At 47.2% G+C, this 25,609-nt stretch overlaps 2 protein-coding genes across 9 annotated transcripts in view; one reads left to right on the top strand and one right to left on the bottom strand.

The window, feature by feature from the left end:
* Nucleotides 1-2,304, bottom strand: part of UBTD1 (ubiquitin domain containing 1) — a 53,229-nt gene extending 50,925 nt beyond the window's left edge. The window contains exon 1 of one of the 2 annotated variants that reach the window (XM_084904113.1): nt 1,900-2,304. Coding sequence is in view for 1 of the 2 variants with exons in the window: in XM_084904112.1 (XP_084760238.1) it covers nt 1,900-1,969 (70 nt within the window). In the remaining variant the exon portion in view is untranslated. The remainder of the gene's footprint in view (nt 1-1,899) is intronic. The other variant, XM_084904112.1, reaches the window with a different exon arrangement.
* On the top strand, nt 1,737-25,583 carry MMS19 (MMS19 homolog, cytosolic iron-sulfur assembly component). Of its 7 annotated transcripts, none has more exons than XM_084904063.1 (31): nt 1,737-1,759; nt 6,923-6,971; nt 8,626-8,726; nt 9,588-9,673; nt 10,062-10,136; nt 10,572-10,641; nt 11,005-11,133; nt 11,225-11,286; nt 13,660-13,746; nt 14,157-14,231; nt 14,871-14,948; nt 15,491-15,629; nt 15,896-16,050; nt 16,444-16,522; nt 16,763-16,888; nt 17,075-17,159; nt 17,701-17,801; nt 17,903-18,052; nt 19,253-19,408; nt 20,692-20,791; nt 21,278-21,380; nt 21,522-21,590; nt 21,810-21,936; nt 22,386-22,486; nt 22,629-22,685; nt 22,829-23,015; nt 23,563-23,645; nt 23,762-23,926; nt 24,010-24,069; nt 25,017-25,117; nt 25,196-25,583. In XM_084904063.1, exons 6-31 carry the CDS (start codon nt 10,623-10,625, stop codon nt 25,221-25,223), a joined length of 2,622 nt encoding a protein of 873 aa, XP_084760189.1. In that variant the 5' UTR covers nt 1,737-1,759; nt 6,923-6,971; nt 8,626-8,726; nt 9,588-9,673; nt 10,062-10,136; nt 10,572-10,622; the 3' UTR covers nt 25,224-25,583. The 7 variants fall into 7 exon arrangements, with proteins under 7 accessions (XP_084760189.1, XP_084760188.1, XP_084760187.1 ...); XM_084904062.1 differs by lacking the exon at nt 1,737-1,759 and adding an exon at nt 1,812-1,833; XM_084904061.1 differs by lacking the exon at nt 1,737-1,759 and adding an exon at nt 2,678-2,902 and having other exon boundaries at nt 17,078-17,159; nt 17,704-17,801.
* Nucleotides 25,584-25,609: the final 26 nt, after the last annotated feature.

Genomic DNA, 25,609 nt, shown 5'->3' with positions numbered 1-25,609 from the left:
TGAACTGGCCTTTGGTAGGGATCTAATTTCAGCCTGGGAGATGAGTTGCATTTGAGGTGACAAGGCTGTGAAGTACAGTGGTGAGGGGCAGGTTTGTAAGACCTGCTGAAGGAAGAAACAGCAAGTCCATGTGATTGGCTGGCTGGAAGGAAGAGGGCAGAAAGTAGAGAAAGTCAGCAGAGAGAGGTTTTCAAAGTATAAAGTTAGGCACCTGGAAGCATGGAAGAGCAAAGGGAAGGGAGCTGAGGGAAGAGAGGCAGAGCTTGGTTTTAGAGGTGTGCAATCTGAGGATAACTATCAATACATCAGAGAGTCCAGTGGGCATTTAGAGATAGTAGTCTAATGTTCAAGAGGGAATAGGTAAAGATACAGCATATAATGTTTCCCAATGGACAAAGGCTTGTGGTACTGAATAAGATTTCTCTAAGGAGAGTAATGAGAGAAAAAAATGAAATGTCAAACTGACCCATGCATGGGGTGTCCACACCTAGCAGTGATCTGAGGGGGGAAAAAATTTTAATAATGCCAAAAAGGGAAGGGGAGAATTTCAAGTAGGAGTTTCAAATGCAACAAAATAAATTATGTGAACTGAGCACATAGATAATAAATATTTGTTGAATGAATGAATGAATGAATGAGAGCCCTTGTGTTTGAGAATCAACTTTCCTCAGTCAGAATGGCCAGGGTTGCCAAGAGGATTTCAATGTTAAATTTTACCCATCTCCCCCCCCCCCCCCCCCCCCCCCCCCCCCCCCCCGCCCATAAATACATATCTTCTGCCACCACACAGACATCCTTCCCTGATTCCCCCATGTTTCCCTTCATCCACCTTTCCAGTTTCCGCCACCCAGCCAACACACCTTCGGTGTCAAAGGAGACAGGAAACTCGAGCTAAAGTTCCCAGTTCATCAACTACTCTTACACAAGGGGATGTATGGCAATTGGGTGGAAGAGGAGAGACTGTGTTCTAGCCCCAGTCGTACTACTAAAGAGCTGTGTGGGTTTGGGCAAGTTGCTCAACCTCGCTGGATGGGGCTTTTTCATAGATTTGAGGAGGCAGGGTCCGTTTGGATCCTAGGCTGGTTTCGAAGGTGCCTTGCCGCTCTAACGTCCCACGATTTTATCGTTCTCAGAAGGTCCTTGCAACACCCCCAGAGAAGGAAGTTAAAGTACGAGACCGAGACCGAGACCGAGACTGGGGGAGGCGAAGCGCCAGGGTAGGAGTGTACCAAGGCGAGAAGGCGCTGCCCGGCCCTCGCGGATCACCAGTGAGCAGATCCCATTCCCACGGCTGGGAAGGGACCCCAACAAAACCCCAGGTAGCGATCCCCCACTTTTCCAAGACTCCGAGACGGCCCGGAGACTCTAGAAAGCCTTGCGGGGGAGAAAAAAAATAAAGATTTCTTTCCCAGAGTCCTGCAGTGCTTTTGCAAGTCGGATTCCGGCAGACGCGATCTGCAGCCGGATCATGAAATGACACAGCCTTTGGAAAGGAGCGGCTGTTCTCGCCTGGCTCGCCGAGTTCTGGGGACGCCTGGCCACCTTCGCCGTGCCCCACCGGGCTGGCATCCGATCCCGGCCCGGGGGCCAGGCGAGCGGCGCCCCGCCCCGGCCCCCTCCCCGCCGCCGCCGGCCCCGCTGCGGTCTGGAAACATTTCCTGCCCCCGCCCCCACGCGAGCTTCCCAGTTGGAGCTAGTTGAGCTCGAAGCCGGGTCAGCGTTCCCAGTAGCCCCAGATCGGATCCCCCGGCAGCCAGGGGTGGGGAGCCACCACCTCCCGTCCCCCCTCCACGTCTCACTTTGGGAAAACCCAGACGCCCGGAACCGTGGGAGGTCAGGCAAGGAAGGGGGCAACTGGAGGGGCGCCCGCCGTAGCCCCGCTCCCTTCCCCGTCGTTACCTGCTCGCTTGCGGGGGTGTCCCGGGGCGGCCGGCCTCTCTCCGCGCTGTCTCCCCACGCAGTTGCCCATGCTGGATCCTCAAGCCGGGCCCCATGCACCGGAGGCGGCGGGCTGGTCAACTGCTCCACACTCCCGTCCCGGACAGCGGCGCCCGGGGTCAACGGCTCCTGCCGCCCGTCATCGGGCGCTCCCCGATCCTCCCCCCCTGGGGTTCGCTCTGCCCCAGCGCCGGCTCCGCCACAAACTTTGCGGATGAGGGGAAAGAGAGGGAGGTGGCCGACACCCCAGCACGGTCCCAGGTGGCCGGGCCAGGGGGGCCCGCGACGGTGCCCGGCCGGAGAGCAGCTCCGCTGGAGGGGCGGAGAGGGGGCGGGCACCGCCGCAGCTACACCCGGCTCACTCCGGACTCCCGGCTGGGCCGGCCCCCGAGCCTGTCACTCACCTGCCTGGCCCCGCCCCCCGCCCGGTCCGCTCCCAGCCTCGGGCTGGCCTTGCGGGCCCCCGGCCGCAGGTACGCACGTGACCGACGGTACCGCCCCCTCGGGCCGGGCCTGGTTTTTTCATTGGTTTCCCCCAGGGTGCGTACCGCCCCCTCGGCCCCACCCAGTCAGGTACCCGCCCCGCCACCGGTCTCCGGGGGTAGCAGGGCCAGAAGTTACTGGCCCTCCATGGCCCCCGGCTGCCTGCCCAGCAGCCACCTCCCCGGCCTAAGCCCCGCCCCGGGGCGGGGCCGCTCCAGCCTCCCTGGAACTGCGGTGCCAGAACCGGCAAGCACGTGACCCGGGGAGCGCCCCGCCCCCCCAGCCTTCGCCAGGTGATTGGCTCCGGGGGCGCGTGCGTGGAGAGGCCCGTCCCGCGCCACAGCCCACTTCCCGTCGCCAGCTCGTGTCATGGCGGCCGCCGCCGATCTGGGGGCGGCGGCGCCCACGGGTGCCCTGTGGGGCCTCGTGCACGACTTCGTCATGGGTCAGCAGGAGAGCCCCGCTGACCAAGTGGCTGCAGGTACGGCAGACGTCGCCTCGCGGCTTCCGCCAGGGGCCGACCGTAGGGAGCGGCACTGGCGCCGGGCGGGAAGGGAGTGAGGGACAGCGGTGACTTAGAGAAATCGGCCCGGGGCTGGTTGTGAGCGTCGCGTACTTGAAGAGCCATAACAGATACCGAGAGTCCCTTGCATCTTCCTTAAAGCGTCTTTCCGCCCCTCGTCTTCGTTTAGTGACCCTGTGCGCCGGCCCGACGTAGGAGGGTCATTGCTATTTTCCACCAACGAGGAAACAGGCCCGGCGAGGGCAAGAGACTCGCAGATCAGGCAGGTGGGGGAACCGGGACCCAGACCCAGAAGCTCCAGGTTAGGACCTGGTGCCCGCGCCGCGGAAGCACGTTGTGTCTGGGAGGTTGATGTGAGAAGAAGCGTGTTTAGCGGCTCAGCTCCAGGCGCGTGGCATGTTGGGAGTGGCCCGGCGGCGGAGCTCTGCCTGGCTGTAATTGGAGAGAGGAGAGAAGCCAGCCTGAGGGAGTCTGAGATGTTCCGCGTATCCTCTTTAAGCCTTTCCCTGTGTTTCTTCGTCAACTTTTTAAAAAATATATATTTTATTGATTTTTTACAGAGAGGAAGAGAGAGGGATAGAGAATTAGAAACATCGATGAGAGAGAATCATCGATCAGCTGCCTCTTGCACACCCCCTACTGGGGATGTGCCCGCAACCAAGGTACATGCCCTTGACCAGAATGGAACCCGGGACCTTTCAGTCCGCAGACCGACCGCTCTACCACTGAGCCAAACCGGTTTCGGCTCTTAGTCAACTTTTTGATTAATTTGTTTCGTGACTTTTTTGTTTGTTTGTTTTTGTTATGTGGTGGTGGTTTTTATCTTTTCTCCAGATCTCCAGTTTCCTGCTTTTGACCAGTTCAGGGAGCACTTAATTCTGACAGCTTATCTAAGATTTGAATAAAACAAATTCCAGATTTCCTTGGAATTCTGAGACTTCACTCTTTTAGGAAAAAAAAAATCTTAAAAGTTATTGACTGGTTAGACTTTTAGACCTAGTGTTAAGGAACAGACTACAAAATAATCTCACAAATACGGATGAGTTTTGCCCATATTTGGAAATTTTTCGTGCTTGGGGAAAAAGTAAAGGACATATTCCTTAAAAATTGAACATCTTAACTTTTAGAATATGGGATAAGTGAATATAGTGAATCCACAGAAGGTATAATACTTTGGTCCTTAGCAATTCCACTTTTAACTAAATCATCTCATCATTATTGAACACATGTTATTCTCCAAACAGGTGCAAAGCAATCTATAGTAATAAAAGCATAATATGCTAATTAGACCATATGTCCTTCCAGACAAAGCTGGGGCTGCAAGGGAAGCCTGGGTCCCTGGTACCTGCCAAGCAGCCGGAGGGAAGCCTGAGCCTGAGGTGCCAGAGGGAAGCTGGTGCCAGCAGTCCTACTCATGCACAAATTTCATGCCTCTAGTCCTATATAATAAAAGGCTCATATGCAAATCAACCTAGCTGCAGAACGACTGGTCGTTATGACTTGCCCTGACCACCAGGGGGCAGTTGCTCAAGGCAAGAGCTGCCCCCTGGTGGTCAGTGTGTTCCCCCCAGGAGGAGCACTGCTTAGCAAGAAGCCCATCTCCCTCCTTTCTGGCTGCTACTCCAAAGTCTCAAGAGGCTGCAACTCCATCAGACAGAGGTCTGATTGTGCATTCTATGTCAGTCTCATATAAATACTCCTTTGACAGCACTCAGTGCCCCACAGGAACTGGTGCCCTGCTGAGGAAAATGTGGGTAGTTAGGAGGTGCTAATTGGTCCATTTTTAGAGAGCAAATCTTGGGACACATTGGAAAAACTTAGGCCTACCTGTATAGGGAAAGGAACTTTGACTTATTTTTCCTTAATGCCATTGAGGCTACCCTTAGTTAAATTAACTATTTATTCGCTTCTTTCATCCCAGGAGTCCAAGTATGTAATTAACAGTACTTTCAGATGTTTTTTATTTGGGAGAATTAATAGTGTTAAGAGAATGACTCAGTTAAAGTCAGTGAGGAATGGCCCATAAACCCAGGGATTTTACTCCTTTCTTATGTTAACCCAGACTCTGTTTATATCACTACTAGATGCCCCTTGCAGGAAGATTCCTACAATAGGGCTTCCTGCTATGGTCGCCACTGCGCCGCTGGCTTCTCTCCCTTCTCCCCACCTGCTTCCCTGCCTTCTCCACCGCCCTGCTTGCTTGCTTGCTTCTCTGCAGCTTGGCTTCTTTCTATGCTATCTTCGGTCTTCACTCTGGCCTAGATATGCAAATTAACCACCATCTTGGATGGGTTAATTTTCATATCCATCCTGATTGGCTGCTGGGTGTAGCAAAGGTGCAGTCAATTTGCATGTTTCTCTTTTATTAGAGAGGACTAGAGGCCCAGTGCACGAAATTTGTGCACGGGGGTGGAGGGAATCCCCTCAGCCTGGTCTGTACCCTTTCGTAGTCCAGGACCCCTCAGGGATGTTCACCTGCCAGCTTGTGGCCTTCTGTTGCTGCAGGGCCTGCTGCTTGAGCTTCAGCAGCTGCTGCATATGCACAGGCTGGGCCACCATGGTCTGTCCTGCAAACATTATGGAGTGGGTGAGTCAAGCATGGAGGCAGGCTCACCCCGAGTTCCCTCCGCTTCCCTAAGTCACTGAGTTGTTCAAACTGACTGCCTTCTACAGAGAACAGCACCAGGATCAGACCGAAGCCAGCAATCGGACATCCCCCTCACAGTCCGGGAGCCCTTGGGGGATGTAGCAGTGTGCCAAGTGGCAGGTGGCCAGGGAGGAGCCCAAATTGGGGCTGGGCACCATGCTGCTTGTGCTCATCTTGGCCCACAGTGCCTGCTGCTGCCGCTTGGTAGTGCTATTGCAGAGTCAGGAGAGGCTCCTGCCGTGGCAGCTGCCTTTATCAGTCATGAGCCCGGCTTCTGGCTGAGCGCACTGGCCATCAGGGGGCAGCTCCTGCGTTGAGCGTCTGCCCCCTGATGGTCATAGCAACCAGTCCTTCTGTCATTCGGTCGATTTGCATATTAGGCTTTTATTATATACTGAACTTGTTATACTGTGATTTGTTTTGATGTCTTTCTGCTCCAACATACTATGGGCTCTTTATTAAAAGCTCCCTGTCGCCGAGACCAGTTTGGCTCAGTGGATAGAGCGTCGGCCTGCAGATTGAAAGGTCCCGGGTTCGATTCCAGTAAAGGGCATGTACCTGGGTTGTGGGCACATCCCCAGTAGGGGGTGTGCAAGAGGCAGCTGATTGATGATTCTCTCTCATAGATGTTTCTAACTCTCTATCCCTCTCCTTTCCTCTCTGTAAAAAATCAATAAAATATATATTTTTTAAAATAAAAAAATAAAAGCTCCCTGTCTATATTTCTACTCCAGCCCCTAACCCAGTACCTGACATAATATGTTTTATGAATAAATGAAAACAAACATAAATCCAAATTGAGGGACCTTCTATGAAATACATCTATAAAATGTCAAGGTCAATCTTTCATAGACCAGAGGAGACTAAGGATTCATGATTGCTAATTGCATGTGGTAACCCTAATTAGGTCCTAGAACAGAAAAATGGCATTAATGCAAAAACATATACTATTTATGTGCACTGTTCTGCTTATAGCTCTTGTCCCATTATCAGCGAGTGTGTGTGTGTGTGTATGTGTGTGTGTGATTTCTTCAGTCTTCACTTTTTTCTGAGTTGCTACAGAGAATTCTATTGTATGGATGTACTATAATTTATTTAACTGGTTTCTTATTGATGGCCATTGTTTGCAGTCATTTGCTGTTGTAAATAATTCTGTAATGAATAACCTATATGTGCATTACTTTTCTATTTTTATACTTGAAGCTGCATATTTGAATGTTAAGAGTAATGATTCTCATATAGGGGTGCTCTTGGCAAGCACAGTGGGCCCCACAGTGAGTCATTAGGGTGGGTTTCTGTTTTTTCATATTTCTTTCTTTTGTTTCCTCTAGATGTGAAATCTGGAAGCTACACAGTGTTACAAGTGGTGGAAGCCCTAGGGTAAGAAAGAGTTCTAGAATGCCTTCTCTAGCCTGGCCTCAAAAAGTTGTTTATACAACACTGCTTTCCTGGAACTATTTGGTCCTAACTTTTTTCCTACTGTAACCCAACCCACCCACTCACCTCTTATCAGTACCTCAGGCTAAACCCCTGTTCTCCTAAAAAAAAAAAAAAAAGTGTCATGCCACCTAAGGCTCCTAAGGAAGTTTTGGGAACACATAGCCTATGGGCCACACCAGGTCCTGGATCAGCCCACAAGTTTGGCGTGAGGTGGTTGGTTGAAGACTATTATTTAATTAGAGCTGGGGTTCCTCCTATGCCTCTTAAGACTCACCTGCCCCCATGGTATTCTCGTCATCCTGGATCTGGCTCAGACCTGCCTTGGGCCCTGCTGGGCATTGCTAGGAAGCTGACCTTGCACCAGAACCCACTATATAGGAAAAGGTTTGGGGAAACAGGTGGAAGATCATTGTCCTAATCAGATATTCCAAGCATCAGAGAAAGTATGTGCTTGTAGTCCAAGGCCATCTTTCCTCATATTTCATACTTGGTAGACCATTTAATTACTAACAGTCATGGCCATTGGCTGGGTGGGTTGGGGTTGTTGGGACTAGGTCACTGCTATGCATTTCGTCCACATAAGCAACTATTTGGCCTTTCTATTCAGGCTATTCTGGCCTTGTTTCTTTTTCTTCTTTTTAATAACACCGTTATGAGATATAAATCACTTAAAACACTCACCATTTTAAAATGTGTATTTACAGATTTGTGCAACCCTTACCATAGTCAATTTTAGAACATCTTCATTAACCCAGAAAGAAACCCCATTCCCATTAGCAGTCACTCCTCATTCCCTCCTCTTCCCAGTCCCTGGCAACCACTAATCTATTTTCTATCTCTATGGATTTGCCTATTCCAGACATTTCACATAAATGGAATCATGCCATATGTGGCCTTTTGAGTCTGGTTTCTTTCACATAACATTGTGTTTTCAAAGTTTATCCCTGTTGTAGCATGTATTTTATTTCTTGCTAAATAATATTCTGTTGTATGGATATACCACATTTTGTCTAACCATTTATCAGTTGAGGAAATTTGGGGTTATTTTCACATTTTGACTATTCTGAATAATCCTGCTGTAAAATAAATGTGCCCTGGTCTATGTTTAAATGCACAGCTTTCTACTTCTGAGCAGTGACAAGTTCCTATCTCCAAAGTTATTGTGGTTCCCCCCTCCCCACTCCTTGACCTTGGTAGATGTTCTCACTTTTCTTCTTCAGCAGTAATATATTTCTTCTCCTCCTGTTTTGATTGAAACTGCAGCTGCCAGTCATCTCTTGAGCCCTGTGTGTAGCTGATAAGCTGTGTTTCAGATGAATGTCACAGTTCAGGGGAGAAAGAGAAAGCCCAGTACCCAGTCAGTGCCTGGAGATGGGCACTTCTGGTGGCTGAGGTGTAACATGATCCTCTAATGATGCCGGATCATTCTGGGAATTGGCTCTTTAGGCTCTGGCCTTACTGTTATTTGTAATCCCAAGCACCTCCAGAATACCTTCCTTACATGCCCAAGGGGTGAGTGTAACTACTTGCAAAATATTTACTTCTTTAAGTTTGAACTGGGTAATGTCAAGCTTTCTATCCTACTTCTCCCCAGGTCTTCTCTAGAGAATCCAGAACCCCGAACTCGGGAACGAGGAATCCAGCTTTTGTCACAGGTGCTACTCCAGTGTCACTCCTTGCTCCTGGAGAAGGAAGGTACTGGCATCACTAGTAGGAGTATCTCCCTGGAGTGCTGAGCCAAGCAAGGCCTTCCTTGTCTATTCAAGCTATTACAGGGGGAGAGGGGAAAGGAAGGAGAGAGGGATGGGGGGAGGGGTTTGTGAGCTACTAATGGAAATCTTCATTCCTCACTGGTATATGTCACAGAAATGATAAGTATTAAGACAGAAGACAAGACAGTCTTGATTTTAGACCGTATTTTTCAGCGCATCCTCCCCTCTGTAAAATGGACAAAGTAGTGTCTCATAAATGGAGTGGAAAAGTAATGAAATATCAGAGTGCTTTGAAGTCCTAGGAAAAAAGCCAACAAATTATTTATCTTCTATAGGCAAACTGCAGCCTGTTTTATAAATAAAGTTTTATTACCATATGGCCATACCCATTTATTTACCTGGTGTTTATGCTGCATTTATGTTCCAGCGGCCAAGTTGAGCAAAGTTGAGTAATTGTGACAGATACTTTGTCCTGCAAGCTCAAAATATTTACAATCTTGGTCCTTTGAGAAAGTTGGCAGCCCCAGTTCTATGGAAAGGTAGTTCTGGGTTGAGAATGGGTTTGACGGTCTATGAATGAATGGATAATAAAAGATGCTCACCTATTTTTTGGGTTATTTATGGGTTTGACGGCCTATGAATGAATGGATAATAAAAGATGCTCACCTATTTTCCTGGCTAATCAAGGCATCCTCAATGGGAGGGCATGAGACATACTTCTTGGTGAAGGAGGGAATTTGTAGGAAGCCCAAGCAATAATAGCCCTCAGAAACTCCGGGAAGGAGCCCTGATGTGCCCTCCTCCAGCCTGTGTGGACTAATGGCTGAATTTCTGGTTTGTGCAGTGGTACACCTCGTCCTATTCTATGAGAACCGGCTGAAGGACCATCATCTTGTGATCCCAGCTGTCCTCCGGGGGTTGAGGGCACTGGTGAGTTCTCCTTTTCCCCCATTACACATCATGTTTGCAGAAGCCCTTTCCCAGTGAATTCTCTCTTTGCCCTTTGGGGGTGAAACTTTGAGTGCTGAGGAACAGATGCTCAAATATGGGACTGGGCTAGTGTCAACCAGCTTCACTTCAGTTCTTAGTCTGTTTAACTTTGGAAAGTAAAAGTATTCTTTGAGGACTGAAATTCAGATCCAACTTGGAAGGTACTGCAAAACACTAATCAACTTGAGAAAAGGGACCATGTTTCTCGCTCTTGCTGAATCTGAATGTTGTGATTCCCACTGTAGCTAATTAGGCCTGTTTTAGGGTCGTGTCTTAAAGGCTGTGCTAGAACTCCCTCAGTGCTCACTCATCTCCTCTTCTCCCCCAGAGCCTGTGTGTGACCCTGCCCCCAGGGCTGGCTGTCTCTGTGCTTAAAGCCATCTTCCAGGAGGTCCATGTACAGGTGAGTGATAACGGTCACCTTGAAATTCTCCATTTTCCAGCCCTTCACATAACTAGAATTAGATGGCAAAAAAATAATAATTGCCTTCGAAGTTCTCAACTCTTTCAGGTTAACTCTTAAGGTTCTCAACTTTTTGACCACGTTAACATACTATTCCTTGCTACTGTATAAGGGAGGCATGCCATTGTGTCTGGCCTGTGTCCTCTTACATCTAAAAAAAAAAAAGCATACAGCACACAATTTATGGTTATTGACCCCAATGGTGTAGTGCTGGGCTAACAGTCTTGTCCTTTCTCTGCATTTCCTCTTAGGTTCATCTTATACTGGTGTAAAGAGCACTGTCCACTTAGAGATTGTAAAGCAGGAAGTAGTTGTGTCAGCTGAGTTATTCTTTGAGCACATTCTTAACTTATTTCTGGTCTCTCCCACCCCAAGTCCTTGCCACAGGTGGACCGACACACAGTCTACAGTATTATCACCAACTTTATGCGAACCCGAGAAGAAGGTAAGAGGCAGGGCTCTCTAGGAAATCTGAAAAGTGACCACCTCCGCCCCCCCTAATACCAGGACTCATTTTAGCCTGGGGGTCATATAAAGAGCCAGTCCTCTGAGAGAGAATGATAAAGGGAAACTGGGGGTCTACACACTCTGCAGTAAAGTAGAAGAAAGGTAGAACTGTTTTAAATTCTTACCTCTAACAGTTATATATTGTGCACATCTCTTCTTCACTGAGTAATAGGAAAACAGAAAGGGCCCTCTCTGGGGGGCAGGAAAGGGGAGGCAGTGGTGGTAGAGGGAAAACACAAGCCATAAGAAAGCCCACCTTTCTATCCATGGGACAGCAGTGACCTTGTTCTCTCCTCCCCAGAGCTGAAGGGCCTAGGAGCTGACTTCACCTTTGGCTTCATCCAGGTGATGGATGGAGAAAAGGATCCCCGTAACCTCCTGGTGGCCTTCCGCATCGTCCACGACCTCATCTCCAGGGACTATAGCCTCGGTACAACTTTGTAGCCTTGAATTAGCTGGTGGAGGTTTGTTGCGATGAGTGAAGCTTGTAAGTCAACCTCATTCTTTCTCCATTGCTTTAGGACCCTTTGTGGAAGAATTGTTTGAAGTGACATCCTGTTATTTCCCTATTGATTTTACCCCTGTAAGTAGTACCTTTCATTCATTCATTGCTTTGTTCATTCTTTCATTTAAATATTCATTGCTTGGCAGGTATGGTTCAGTGGTTGAGCATCATCCTATAAACCAGGAGGTCATGGTTCAATTCCCGGACAGGGCACATGCCCTGTTGTGGGCTTGATCCCAGTAGGGGCATGCGGAGGCAGCCAATCGATGATTCTCATCATTGATATTTCTATCTCTTCCTCTCCCTTCCTCTCTGAAATCAATTTTAAAATATATATATATTTTTAAGTATTCATTGAGTGCCTGCTATTTGCCAGTCCCCGTTCTAGGCACTGAGGGAAAGAGACATTCCCTGTCTTTGGGAACATAATTTTAGTTAACTGGGAAATGGAGAAGCATTTGCCATAAGAGGAAGGATTCAATTCAGCAGGCATGTAGGGGGATCCTTAACTTCTTTACCAATGTACTTAGTGCTGAGGGCTGCAGGATTGTAAAGCATGATTCCAGTCCTTGAAGGTTGAAACATTTAAGTAACAATACAAGATTATAGACCAAAATGAGTGGTGTTACAGTTTTTCAGAGAAGACAGAGTTCAGTGTGAGCTACAGTAGTCAGGAACAGATAAGATAGTTAGGATTTCAATTGATTTCTGAAAGATGTCTAGAACTGTGGTTGGCAAATTGCGACTTGCGAGCCACATGCGGCTCTTTGGCTCCTTGAATGTGGCTCTTCCACAAAATACCATGGCCTGGGTGAGTCTATTTTGAAGAAGTGGCGTTAGAAGAAATTCAAGTTTAAAAAATTTGGCTCTCAAATTGCAATCGTTGTACTGTTAATATTTGGCTTTGTTGACTAATGAGTTTGCCGACCACTGGTCTATGATATGATCTTGGAGTCTACGGGGGCATCTCAGCAGTAGAAACAAATTGACAAAACAAAGAAGACACATTTGAGCACAGTATGTACAGGAAGTGTTTGCTCTGACCCTCTTGGACCTTCCTCCCTTTCTGTATCTTCATTTCCCTTCTATTTCCAGATACTCATGGTTTCATCACTGCAATTATTAGTGGTTTGGAAGAAATGAAAGGAGTTCTATCACAAACAAAGTCAGAATATTGAATCTCATTGCCTTTAAAATTACACAGTCATCTTTGCCCTAGGGAATTTCTTGCCGGCCTATTCCAGTTGAAATTATGTTGCTTGGAGCCACCTCTCCCCTGAAATTCCTTTCATCTCTTTTGTAATAAATATCACTATTTCTAACTCAGAGCATGTATCTTTAAAATTTTGAAAGCTCTTGCTTACGCTACCTTGGTTTTACTTTGTTTTATTTTGTATTTGTTTTGAGAAGATAACACATTCACATAATTCAAAATCCAAAAGGTGGGGAAAAAAATCTTCCTCTCAAGTTTCTTCTCCATTGTCAACCACTTTTATCAATTATGTCTATACAGATTTTATTCATCCATATATAAGCAAATATTTTATATCCCCCCCCAAAGTGATAGCACATATATGTACACTTTTCCTACATTTTGCCTTTTTCACTTAACAGTATATGTTGGAAACTGTTCTATATTGGTATATATATTAGCTCATTTTATTCTTTATGGCTGTGTAATATTCCTTTGCATGGAAATACCCAGTTAATTTCACTAGTCCTTTGTGGGATTAAGGTTAGTTGCTAATCTTTTGCTGTTACAAGTAAAGCTACAATTTACATATCCTATACATGTATCATATATATATATATATATATATATATATATATATATATATATATATGGGTATAACAGTAGGATAAATTACTAAAAGTAGGATTGTTGGAAATATATATTTATAGTTAACACAAATGAGCATGATTCAACATTTAAAGTATAGAGAATTATGCATTGTACCCCTTTAGCCACCACACATTTTCCCGTTAGAGATAATCACTGTTCCCAATAGCTTATATATTTCCTCAGAGATATTCTAGGCAAAACAAAATATATAGATAATGATAGAATTTCTTTTCTTTGAGAAGACTTTTGTGTGTTCTGCATTGCATCCTATGAGAAGCAAAAAGCTCTTTTTAATTAAAATAGAGACCTGGCTTTTAGTATCAATGTTTGTGTTAGAAATATTCTTTATGGTCTTATCAATGCATTTTGGCCATATACCATCATCATATTGGATCACATCAGTATAAATGATAGTTCCTTTGGCTTTCACTATACCTGTATGCTCACTTTAGAGCAGGGGTTGTGAAACTTTTTCAGAAAAGGGCCAGATAATGTCTATTTTAGGCTTTGCAGGCCATCTGGTTTCTTGTAGCTCAACTCTGCTGGAGCCTTGTATCATATAGATTGGCTGAAAATATCCCACCCCATGGTCGTTCTCCCTTTTCCAGCCACCTAATGATCCTCATGGTATCCAGAGAGAAGATCTCATCCTGAGTCTCCGAGCTGTGCTGGCTTCCACACCACGATTCGCTGAGGTAGGTCTACCCACAGAGGGGTATGTAGCCTCAGCCCACAGAAGGCTCTGAGGAAAGAACAGTAAAAGCATGGGGGAAAAGAAAGATCCAATATACATTTTAAGATACAACATCCTCAGTGTCCTCAGGCTTGTGTGGGAAGTATTTCAGATCTTCAATGCTGAAAACTTTACCATCTCTTCTTTAAAATAGTGATCCAATCCCTATCTAGTGCTATCTTTTAAGGTCCTACAGATTTGTCAGCCATTTTTCAGGTAACTGGGGATCTGGCCTCATCTTGACAGGAAGGTTAGCTTAAAGTAATAAGAATAGTTCTTGGGTGTAGCACCTGCCCTGGGGACTGGTGGCAGTAAGGACATGGTTGGCCTTGGTGTGGCTCCAGACTTCAGTTCTTTCTCTCTTTCCCACAGTTCCTGCTGCCTCTGCTGATTGAGAAGGTGGATTCTGAGATTCTGAGTGCCAAGCTGGATTCTCTGCAGACTCTGGTGAATGATTTTTCTTCTAAGATTCAGCTGCCTTTAGACAAATTAGGGGTGCTAATGGATTATAGATTATTGGAGAGCCAGGGAACAGTTCAATGGGCCTCAAAAGAGGGATTACCAGGATTTGGGCCTACATGTTGACGTAAAGGCCCCAGCTGCATATTGTCTTTTCCTGTAACTGAGTTGCCACCAAGGAAAGGCTGAACAGGGCTCCCTTCTGATGCTCGTTTTTCATCTGTGAGGGTGAGCACCTATTTTTCTTGCTCTGGCTATTAGTATTATAAAATCCAGCTGAGCCCTAGCTGGTTTGGCTTAGTGGATAGAGTGTCAGCCTGCAGGCTGAAGGGTCCTGGGTTTTATTCTAGTCAAGGGCACATGTCCAAGTTGCGGCTCAATCCCCAGTAGGAGGCATGCAGGAGCCAGCTGATCAATGATTCTCTGTCATCATTGATGTTTCTCTCTCCCCTTCCCTCTTCCCTCTGCTCTGAAATCAATAAAAATATATATATATATATTTTAAATAATAACAATAAAATCCTGCTGAGAGCCAGGCTCCTTCAGATGCCATTGTACTGAGGAACCTGCTTGTCTTAGGAAGTCTGAGATAGTGTTGGCTAGCCAATACCTGTGCTTTCTTGGCAGAATGCTTGCTGTGCTGTGTACGGACAGAAGGAACTGAAGGACTTCCTCCCCAGCCTTTGGGCTTCTATCCGCAGAGAGGTGAGTGTTACTTGGGTAAACTCACTACTGTGAATTCCCAGTTGTCAGGCATCAGGGGAAATAATTCACCCTGTGTTTTCCCATCTGTTGCTGGGCCTGGTTATTCAACAAGCAAGCAATGGGGCATACTTCTAGTTGAATGACAAGGGAGAGCGTCCCTATGTGAGGGTCAGCTGCTTGATGGTAGCACTTGATCACCTTTGCAAAGTGCCCGCTTCCTGTCTTTCTGTGATAAGGAACATAATCATGTGCCTATGTCACCATGCAGAACAGAGGGAGAAAGGGAGAGACTTAAGATAAGGCATCCCAGTCGTTGCTCACAGTTGACATTCTCTTTTTCAAAATGTATGTGTGTGAATCCCCATGGTGCTAAGGACTTGGTGAGAATACACCAATTAAGAAGAAACTCATTTAAGCGAATAAACCCCATTGCTATGCCCTAAAGGTTCTTAACCCCCACCCACAAGGAAATAGGCAGCGGGTGGGTGGGGTCTCACTTGGTGCAGGCTCACCTCAGTAGCCCTGGGATCCCTCCCTGACAGGTGTTCCAGACGGCAAGTGAGCGGGTGGAGGCCGAGGGCCTAGCAGCCCTCCAATCCCTGACTGCGTGTTTGTCTCGCTCTGTGCTAAGGGCTGATGCTGAGGACCTCCTTGACTTCTTCCTTAGCAACATTCTCCAGGGTAACAGGGCCATGGAAGCCAGAAAGGGGAGTGAGCACAACAGAGAAATTCCTTAAGGGCCAATGACCTTTCATGTTCAAACCCCCCACGTTCAGTGATTGGGGTGGTCGGGGGAGGGCGGCTGGAACCCTACTTGGAATTTTTTTTTAATTCAATGGTAACTGCTAGCAAACTGTCCCTTGCCTCAGTCTCCAACTTTGACGTACTGCAGGGGAAGCAGGTAACGTTCAGCCTGCTCCCAGGTATGTGATGCGCTGCCTCTCCAGACTGCAGGCACCATCTGTGTGAGCCCGACATGAAACTGGTGTGGCCTAGCGCCAAGCTGCTGCAGGCAGCTGCAGGTGCCTCTGCCCGGGCCTGTGCCCACATCACCAGCAATGTGCTGCCTCTGCTGCTGGAACAGTTCCACAAGCACAGCCAGGTAAGGGAGCGCTGTCTTTTCAGGAGGTGGTGGGACCCCTTGCCAGGAGCCCTTTCTCACAGAGAGGGCTAAGCTTTGAACTTCAGCCCAGAGAGCAGATTTTGGGTTTTGCTTCGATTAGCTACTGCTGGTTCCCTTGTTTACTCTTTTCCTTACACTTACATAAAAGAATAAATTCACCCCACTTCCAAAGTAGCAAGACTGAAATCTTTTAACATTCAGGATGGGGCAAAAGTAGGTATACAGTTGTTCCTATGGAAAACAATACAATAATAAATAATATATAAGAATATTATTTATTATTCTATATAAGAATAAACTGTTCCATATGCAACTGTAAACTTTTGCCCCACCCTATATTCGTTGACTCTAATATCCCTTAAAACATTACAGAGCAACCAACGGCGGACAATCCTTGAAATGATCCTGGGTTTTTTGAAGCTGCAGCAGAAATGGAGCTATGAAAACAAGGGTGAGACCACCTTTCAGAGTAGTAGGCAGAGTGCCACGGATAGGTAGTTTAGAACTGTGGTCCTGTCATTCTGAGATTGTAGCTTAAAAAAAACAACACTGAATGGGTGGGACCCGTTTATTTTTTTCCCAGTGTACTTCCTGGACACTCAGTGGATGAGGCTCTTTAAATCTGCCCCAAATAGTCTTGGTGTCGCTGCTGAGTCCGGGCTTCCCTCTAACCTGGACTGTCTCTCCCTAGGTGAAAGGCCGCTGAGCGCCTTCAAGGACCAGCTGTGCTCACTGATATTCACAGCCCTGACTGACCCCAACACCCAACTTCAGCTTGTTGGCGTCCGTACCCTCACTGTCTTGGGTGCCCAGCCAGGTACACTTAACAGAAAGAAAAGATGGGGTATTGGTCCCTTTCTTGTGATTTTCTGTCTCCAGTGAAAAGCAGTCCTAATTCCCTAGTTCTCACTGCCACCCTGGTTGACCTGAGATTTCTAATGGGACTTGGGAAGGGTTGTGGTGGCTGCAGGAGGAGAAAGATGTGGTTCCTGTTCCCTTCTAGCAGATCTCCTGTCTTCTGGGGACTTGGAGCTGGCGGTGGGTCACCTGTATAGACTGAGCTTCCTGGAAGAGGATGCCCAGAGTTGGTGAGAATCTAAAGAGCAAGATAGAGCAAGCTGTTCCAGGGCTCTGCTTCCTGCCTAGGGAGGTGGGCCTTGTGCTTGGCTCTGGCTGCCTAGTGGTTGGAGATATGGAACTGTTGTCTTTTCTTGGGCATTCAGCAGCGCTGGCCAGTGTCGCTCAGTGGTTGGAGCATCAACCTGCACACTGAAGGGTCGTGGGTTTGATTCCTAGTCAAGGGCACGTACCTGGTTTGCAGGTTCGATCCCCAGCCCAGTTGGGATGTGCGTTCAGGAGGCAACCAATCAATGTGTCTCTTTCACATTGATGTTTCTTCCTCCTCCCCCTCACCTCTCTTCCACTCTCAAAAAAAAAAAAAAATCAATGGAAAAAATATAAAATGAAGATTAATGAAAAAAAGAAGCCCTGTTCAATTAGGTACTTGAGTCTTGCTGTTTAGAAAGGTGGCCTCAGGAGGCCATACTCCTGAATCTGCCTAATGGCAGGTCTAGGCAAGAGAATGGTGGACCAAGCCTCAACTAATGCACATCTGCCCTCTGTCCCCAGCAGGGTGGCAGCACTGGAAGCATCAGGCGCCCTTGCCACTCTTTACCCTGTGGCCTTCAGCAGCCACCTAGTGCCCAAGCTTGCTGAGGAGCTGTGCATAGGTATGTGTCCTGAGCTGTGGCCCACCCCTTCCCAGGGAGGCTGGGGGGGCCTTCATGCTTGCCATCACACAGGGAATCCTTGTCTCCTGGGTTGCTTGCAGGGGAGTCGGATTTTGCTAGAGAGAAAAGGTCCACCAACTGCTCCCGGCATCTGCGCTGTCTGCAAGCCTTGTCAGCTGTATCCACACATCCCAGCATTGTCAAGGAGACCCTGCCTCTGCTGCTGCAGCATCTCTGCCAGTTGAACAAAGGTAAGTACCAGGAATGATCTTTAAGGAGCCGGGCTGAATGGGGAGCTGTAGTCAAGTTTGGAGTTGATGCCTCTAAGGCAGTGGATGGGAACTTTTAAAATAAAATGTTGATGCCTAGGCCTCGCTCAATCCAACTAAACTGTGAGGAAGGGTGGGACTTGGGCACCAGTAATTATTAAGAGTGCCCAGCCCCAGCTGGTTTAGCTCAGTGGTTAGAACTTCAGCCCTTTGACCAAAGGGTCTCAGGTTTGATCCTGGTCAAGGGCACATTCCTTGGTTGCAGGCTCCATCTCTTGCCCTGGTCAGGGCAAGTGCGGGAGGCAACCAATTGATGTGTCTCGTATTGATGTTTCTCTCTCTGTGTCTTTCCCCCATCCTTCCACTCTCTAAAAATCAGTGGAAAACTATCCTTGGGTGATGATTAACAACAATAAAAGAGTGCCCGGGTGATTTTAATTTGGAGCCAGTATTGAAAAGTACCACCCTGAGGCCATGCTATAGCAGCATGAGCATCATCTGGGAGCTTGTTAGATGTGCAGAATCTCAGGCCCCACTGATCTGAATTTGCCTTTTGCTTCTTCTTTTTTTTTTTTAATCCTCACCCAAGGATACACTCTTACTGATTTTTTAGAGAAAGGGAGAGAGAGAAACATCAATTTGTTGCTGCCTGCACACATCCAGACCAGGGATCAAACCTGCAACCCAGGTATGTGACCTGACCAGTAATCGAACCCATGACCCTTCAGTGCTTGGGATGACCCTCCAACCAAGTGAGCCACACTGGCCAGGACCAGAATCTGCATTTTAACAGGATCCATGGGTGATTCTTAGGCACTAGTAACAGTGGCAATTGGTATTACAAACCTGTACATGATCACCATGGGTCCTCACTAATTCCTAAGCTCCCTACTTTGCACTGCCCAGGCCTTGTGGTAGATCCAGTCAACATGGATGCTCTGCTACACAGTAGAAAAAACATGACTCAGAGTGTGGCCTGAGATAGATTCCTGACTTTACACTACTGTGACCCTGGAAAAACCACTGGGAGTTTCATTGAGCTGCCACATCCTTCTCTATAAAATGGGGGAAATGATCCTTCTAGAATGATTTAAAAAAAAAAATGTTCTTTCCATCTGCTCTATCTGAAATACTTACATGTGCTTTTAGGGAAACCTAACAGAATCCTTTCTCCCCACACAGGGAATGTGGTTGTAGAACCCAGTGAAGTGATTGCTGTCTGTCAGAGCCTCCAGCGGGTGGCAGAAAAATGCCAGCTCGACCCCGAAAGCTGCTGGTATTTCCATCAGACAGCTATACCTTGCCTGCTTGCCTTGGCTGTGCAGGCTTCCATGCCAGGTAACTTTCTCCACCTCACTTTGTACCTTTCCTCTCTAGACCTCCACCTTCCACTAGTGAACAGCACTGCCACCCTCTGGTTTTTGCTGGTACTGCATTTTATACCAGCAGAGGTTTATTTTAAGATTTCGCTTCAAGCTAAGGGTGCTAACTAAGCCAATGGCAGAAACTAAAATCCATTCATGTTAGCAATGTTCAAAAGGATACACACCTTTTACCTGTTTAATTGCTATGTAATTAGTTTAGTTAGAATTCTTTCAGCTTCAACTCTACCACTAACTTTCTAAGCCTCTGTTTCCTCACTTGTTAGGAGGAGATAAAGAGAAATACCTAGCCCTAGCTTATTTAGCTTAGTGGATAGAGTCGGCCTTCGGACCAAAGGGTCCTAGTTTGATTCCAGTCAAGGACATGTACCTTAGTTGCAGGCTCCTCCCTGGCCCGGGCCCTGATCAGGTGGAATGCAGGAAGTAACCAATCGATGTACTTCTCTCACATCAATATTTCTCTCTGTCTTTCCCTCTCTCTCTCTTTCACTCTCTCTAAAAATCAATGTAAAAATATCCTCAGGTGACGATTTAAAAAAAAAAAAAAAGAAATATCTATATCAAAGGGCAGTTGTTAAGGATTAAATAAGATCATGCTTGGTAGCTCACAAAGTAGTAATGTATATAGATATCATAGCTCTGATATATGGTAGCTGCTATAACAATGAAGACCCATGAAGATAAATCCATGTTATCTTTCAAGTTTTTGAAAAGGTAACATAATTTTTGGATGTTAAGAATGTTCTTATTATCAGGCCTTATGTTCCATTGTTGCCCAATCTAAGGACTGTGTACAAATTTCTCAAGAGCTTCTGTGTCCACATTAGAGTACTCCTGCTCTGGTGCTTGCTGGCTCTCTGGTCTACAGCACTACTACAGAACAGGTTAGAAACTACTGCTGCTGTGACTAGAGTCCAGCCTGTCACGGTGACGGGACCTAATTATATAAACCATACTCATGGCGCCTGGCCAGCATGGCTCAATGGTTGAGCTTGGACTTATGAACCAGGAAGTCACTATTTGATTCCGTCAGAGCACACACCTGGTTGATCCCCAATGTGGGGCGTGCAGGAGGCAGCCACTCAATGACTCTCTCATCATTAATGGTTCTATTTCTCTCTCCCTCTCCCTTTCTCTCTGAAATCAATAAAAATATTTTAAAAAATAAACCATAATCATGACGGCCCTGTGTTTGTGTGTGCGTTGTTTTGTGTGTGTGTTGTTGTTTTGATTTTACAGAGAAGGAGCACTCAACTATGAGAAAAGCGCTATTGGAGGATGAAGTGTTGGCCGCCATGGTGTCTGTCATTGGCACTGCCACCACCCACTTAAGCCCTGAGTGAGTATGATCATGGATGTGGCTTGATCCCCAGGAAAAGGATAGCAATCTTGGGGAGCAGCAGGTAGCTGCCTTCTGAGCTGTCCTTTTACCCAATATCAAGTGTGGAAGCAGCTGTTTGTCTTGTAAGTTTTGCTGACAAAGTAAAGAAGGGGCTTTTAGCACCATGGACCATGGGAGCAGGTGAACCATGGATGGTTCTTAGCTGCAGATGTGCATAAGAATCACCTGTGGAACATTTTTAAAACATACATTGCATTCCCTCACTAGATTGTGAGCTCCAGAACATGGATTAGATCTGTCTGGCTTGCTGCTCTCTATCACTAGGGCCTAGAATGGGAACAGTTCCTGGCATATATGTCTGAATTAATAATTGTTGAATATGTGAATGATCATGCTCAGACCCACTGACTCAGGGACTAACGGGAACCCCAGGGCTACTATACAACCCTAGCTCCTTGGTGATACCTAGTGCTCTACCCCTAGCTTAGCTGCCCAGAGTGTCGCCTGCATTGTGCCCCTCTTCCTGGATGGCAACATCTCCTTTCTGCCTGAAAACAGCTTCCCTTGCAGATTCCAGCCATTCCAGGTGAGGGTCTGATGGATCAGATGGGGTAGAGTTCTGAGATTTCTGTCCTTGAAATTTCTAGGGCTAATCTGGGATGGCTATTGGAACTGATAAGTCTGTTGTTGGTATGACAGGCTCGATAACACTCTTCTTCCTTTATAGGATGGCTCCTCGGGACAGAGGAGGCTGGTTGCCCTGCTTATGGCCTTTGTCTGCTCCCTGCCTCGAAATGTAGGTAAACACATCTGGGGAGTTTCCCAGTTTAACCCTGACTAGGAGAGATGGATCCCAAGTGACTTCTGGGCTGAACTTTGTCGCAGACTAAGCTGATCTACTTCCCCACTGAGAAATGTAGTTCTCACCATCCTGGCCCCTGCTGCCACTCGTTACCGGTTATCCCTTTGAGTTCAAGTGTTTTCTGGGTCCATTACCTGACCAGGTTTTCTGTAGGTGGAAATCCCTCAGCTGAACCAACTCATGCGGGAGCTTTTAGAGCTGAGCTGCTGCCCCGGTTGCCCCTTTTCCTCCACTGCCGCTGCCAAGTGCTTTGCAGGACTCCTCAACAAGCACCCTGCAGGTACTGGAAGCCTTCCTGATGAGATCTTCAAGTTCGGTCCGCATTCCTTTTTAAAGGGAGCTTGCTAATACTACATATAATGGGGGTTTCCAGGGGACAGTCCTTGGGACAGGTTGAGAGCAGAATTAGACAAAGCATTATAGGACAGAGATGAGGGGGTCAAGCAGAGTGCTGTGTCTAACCCTGTCATCCTGCTCCCTACAGGGAGCTGTCAGGGATCATTCTTTATTGGAAGCAGACAGCTCTTTTCCAGAGCCAGCACCCTGCGCTTTAAGGATAGCAGGCGCTCAGGCTGGTGGTCCAGAGCTGAGTGGGCAAAGCATACAGCGAGTGTTGCTGTTCTCTTCTCGTGGCTTCTTGCGAAGCTCTGCACTGAAATGACTTACATGCTTCATTGTTAAAGAAAAAATGTGTAGCCTTTGCATCAGCATTTCCTCTCTCCTTTTCAGGACAACAGCTGGATGAATTCCTACAGCTGGCTGTGGACAAAGTGGAAGCTGGGCTGAGTTCTGGGGCCCACCGCAGTCAGGCCTTCACACTGCTGCTCTGGGTACGGAGTCGGAATGGATTCTCGTTAAACAGACAATTATGTCTGGTTAAAAAAATTTCTCCATTTGACCTGGAAGCATAGCATGCTTCTCAGGGTTCTGGAGCTTGTGTCGTGCCCTAACCATTTTCTTCTCTGGTTACAGGTAACAAAGGCCCTAGTGCTCAGATATCATCCTCTCAGTTCCTGCCTTACAGATCGGGTAAGTCCATTTGGGAGACAAGGGAATGTAGGACCTAAACAGGAACTTCTGTTGGTCCTATTCCTCCCAGAAATGACTGTCATCCTCCTCTTGGTATTTAGGAGTCTTCTCCTAATATACCTCAAGGTTCTCTTTATTCCCAGCTCATGGGCCTCCTGAGTGATTCAGAACTAGGCCCAAAAGCAGCCGATGGCTTCTCTCTGCTCATGTCTGACTGCACTGATGTACTGACTCGTGCTGGCCATGCTGATGTGCGGATCATGTTCCGCCAGCGCTTCTTCACAGATAACGTGCCTGCTTTGGTCCAGGGCTTCCATGCCGCTCCCCAAGGTAAGGAGACTCTAAAAGGAAGGCCCCAAGTTTATAAACTTCTCCTTGGCTCAGGCCTCATTCTGGAAGATAATTTAGGACCTCAGTGCTACTTCAGGTGGTGTACCTAAAGGGCTAACCTTCCAAATTCTTTTTTTTTTTTTTTTTAATATATTTTATTGATTTTTTACAGAGAGGAAGGGAGAGGGATAGAAAGTTAGAAACATCAATGAGATAGAGACATCGATCAGCTGCCTCCTGCACACCCCCCACTGGGAATGTGCCCTCAACCAAAGTACATGCCCTTGACCAGAATTGAACCTGGGACTCCTCAGTCCGCAGGCTGACGCTCTATCCACTGAGCCAAACCGGTTTCGGCTCCTTCCTTCCAGATTCTTATCCCCTTCTTTTCCGTTAGTGGATAGGTCTTGCTTATTCTGAGATTGAGGGGCTTTTTTTTATATAACATCTATGTGGGCTAATGTCCCAGCTTCATCATATTAGAGTTGAATTCTCAAGCTGTATGTCTGAGCCCAGTTTCTTCCCTAAGCTTCTCTGTTTTTTATAGATGTGAAGCCAAATTACCTGAAAGGTCTGTCTCATGTACTTAACCGGCTGCCTAAGCCCGTGCTCTTGCCAGAGCTGCCTACGGTAAGTAAGCCTTGCAGTCCAGAGCCTCTAAGCATTGTCCCCCAGCTGAGGTAGAGGGGAGGTGAAGCAGGCTCATCATGTACGTGGTCATCCCCACCTTCCCTGTGGCCCCCTAGCTGCTCTCCTTGCTGCTGGAGGCCCTGTCCTGCCCAGACTGTGTGGTACAGCTCTCCACCCTCAGCTGCCTTCAGCCTCTTCTACTAGAAGCACCCCAAGTCATGAGTCTTCACGTTGACACCCTCGTTACCAAGTTCCTGAACCTGAGCTCCAGCCCTTCCATGGTACGTTGAGCCCCAGCAACTCTCTGGCTTCTACAGCTGTCCTTGGGTCTCCTCTCACACAACTCCCTCTGGTTGTGTTCCAGGCTGTCCGGATTGCTGCACTGCAGTGTATGCACGCACTCACTCGCCTGCCCACCCCTGTGGTGAGTACCCAAGGTGTCCCTCTCTGGCCTGGAAAATTCTAAGAGCCAGAGAAGTACCTTTTTGCCTTAGTCAAGCATGCTGGCCACCCTTCTGTGATGAACTGCAAGGTACAGATAGGCAAGGATTTGTCTGAATACCCCACCACAGAATGGTCATCCTGTCACCTAGCATCCTCTGGAATCACTGAAGAATAGGACTCGATTTAAAAATGGAACTCCCATTCGACCCAGTAACCTCACTTCTGGGATTATAAGGGACATATGCACCCCTATGGTCATAGCAGCACAATTTACAATAGCTAAGATTTGGAAACGGCCTAACTGCCCATCAGCAGATGAGTGGATTAAAAACAGTGGTATATTTAAACAATGGAATACTATGCTTCTGTAAAAAAAAAAAAAAAAAAAGGAACTTTTACCATTTGTAACAGCATGGATGGGACTGGAGAGCATTATGCTAAGCAAAATAAGCCAGTTGGAGAAAGATAAATATCACATGATCTCACTCATTTGTGGGATATAATGAACAACAAACTGATGAACAAAACCAGATCCAGAGACAAAGAAACACTGAGCAGACTGTCCAACCTCAGAGAGAAAGGGAGGGGAGGGCGGGGGGCAGTAAGAGATCAGCCAGAGGACTTGTATGCAATAACCAATGAACACAGACACTGGGGTGGTAGGGGCTTGTCCTGGGGGATGGGAGCGGGGGGGGGGGGGGGGGGGTCAATAGAGGAAAATGGAGACATGTTCTTCATTAAAAAAAAAAAGAAGAACCAACATTAAATTCCCATGATATTCTGATGATGCTTTTACATAGTGACTATTAATAAGCAGCATAGTTCTAAAAAAAAAAAAAAAATAGGACTCGAGTAGTTGTAGTGTCGGAGAAGCAGCTCTTTTGGCTGCTCTGGCTAAACAGGCTAAGATTAACTCTCATTCCGCAGCTGCTGCCATACAAACCACAAGTGATCCGGGCCTTAGCCAAACCTCTGGACGACAAGAAGAGACTGGTGCGAAAGGAAGCAGTATCAGCCAGGGGAGAATGGTGAGTTCCTAGGTTGTGGGGAGAGATGGGATTGAAATGAGCCTTGCCACTAATGCTGCCAAATTCTTCCTGCTACAGGTTTCTGTTGGGAAGCCCCGGCAGCTGAGCCGAGTCCTGGCCTAGACTGTTCTGACAATCGGACTTGGAATTACTAACTATTGAGCCATCTTGCCAAGGCAGGGAGACCACTGGCCTCTGATTGCCTTTCCCACAAACACAGCATAAATGCTGGGCCTCTGCTGCACAGCTGTACAAGAAAGTCCTGGTTTCTAATGGATTTGTGGAGTAACTGAGTGTGAGACTACTTGTGTTTGAAGAAAGATCTTAAGACTCTTCCATATTTGTACGTCAGGAAAAGAGATGCTGCTGAGGAGTGAATGCAGAGAGATGAGTGTGGCCCTGAGGACCAGGGGTGGTGCATGTGTATATATCTGCTGAAGAATAAAGATTTCTTTTTATAACGGGACTGTCAGATATTCTCTCCCTGCCCCC

The sequence above is a fragment of the Pipistrellus hanaki genome, assembly GCF_964339955.1.
Source record: "Pipistrellus hanaki genome assembly, chromosome: 14".
Taxonomy (NCBI): Eukaryota; Metazoa; Chordata; class Mammalia; order Chiroptera; family Vespertilionidae; genus Pipistrellus; species Pipistrellus hanaki.
This window is presented reverse-complemented; position numbering and strand designations above follow the sequence as displayed.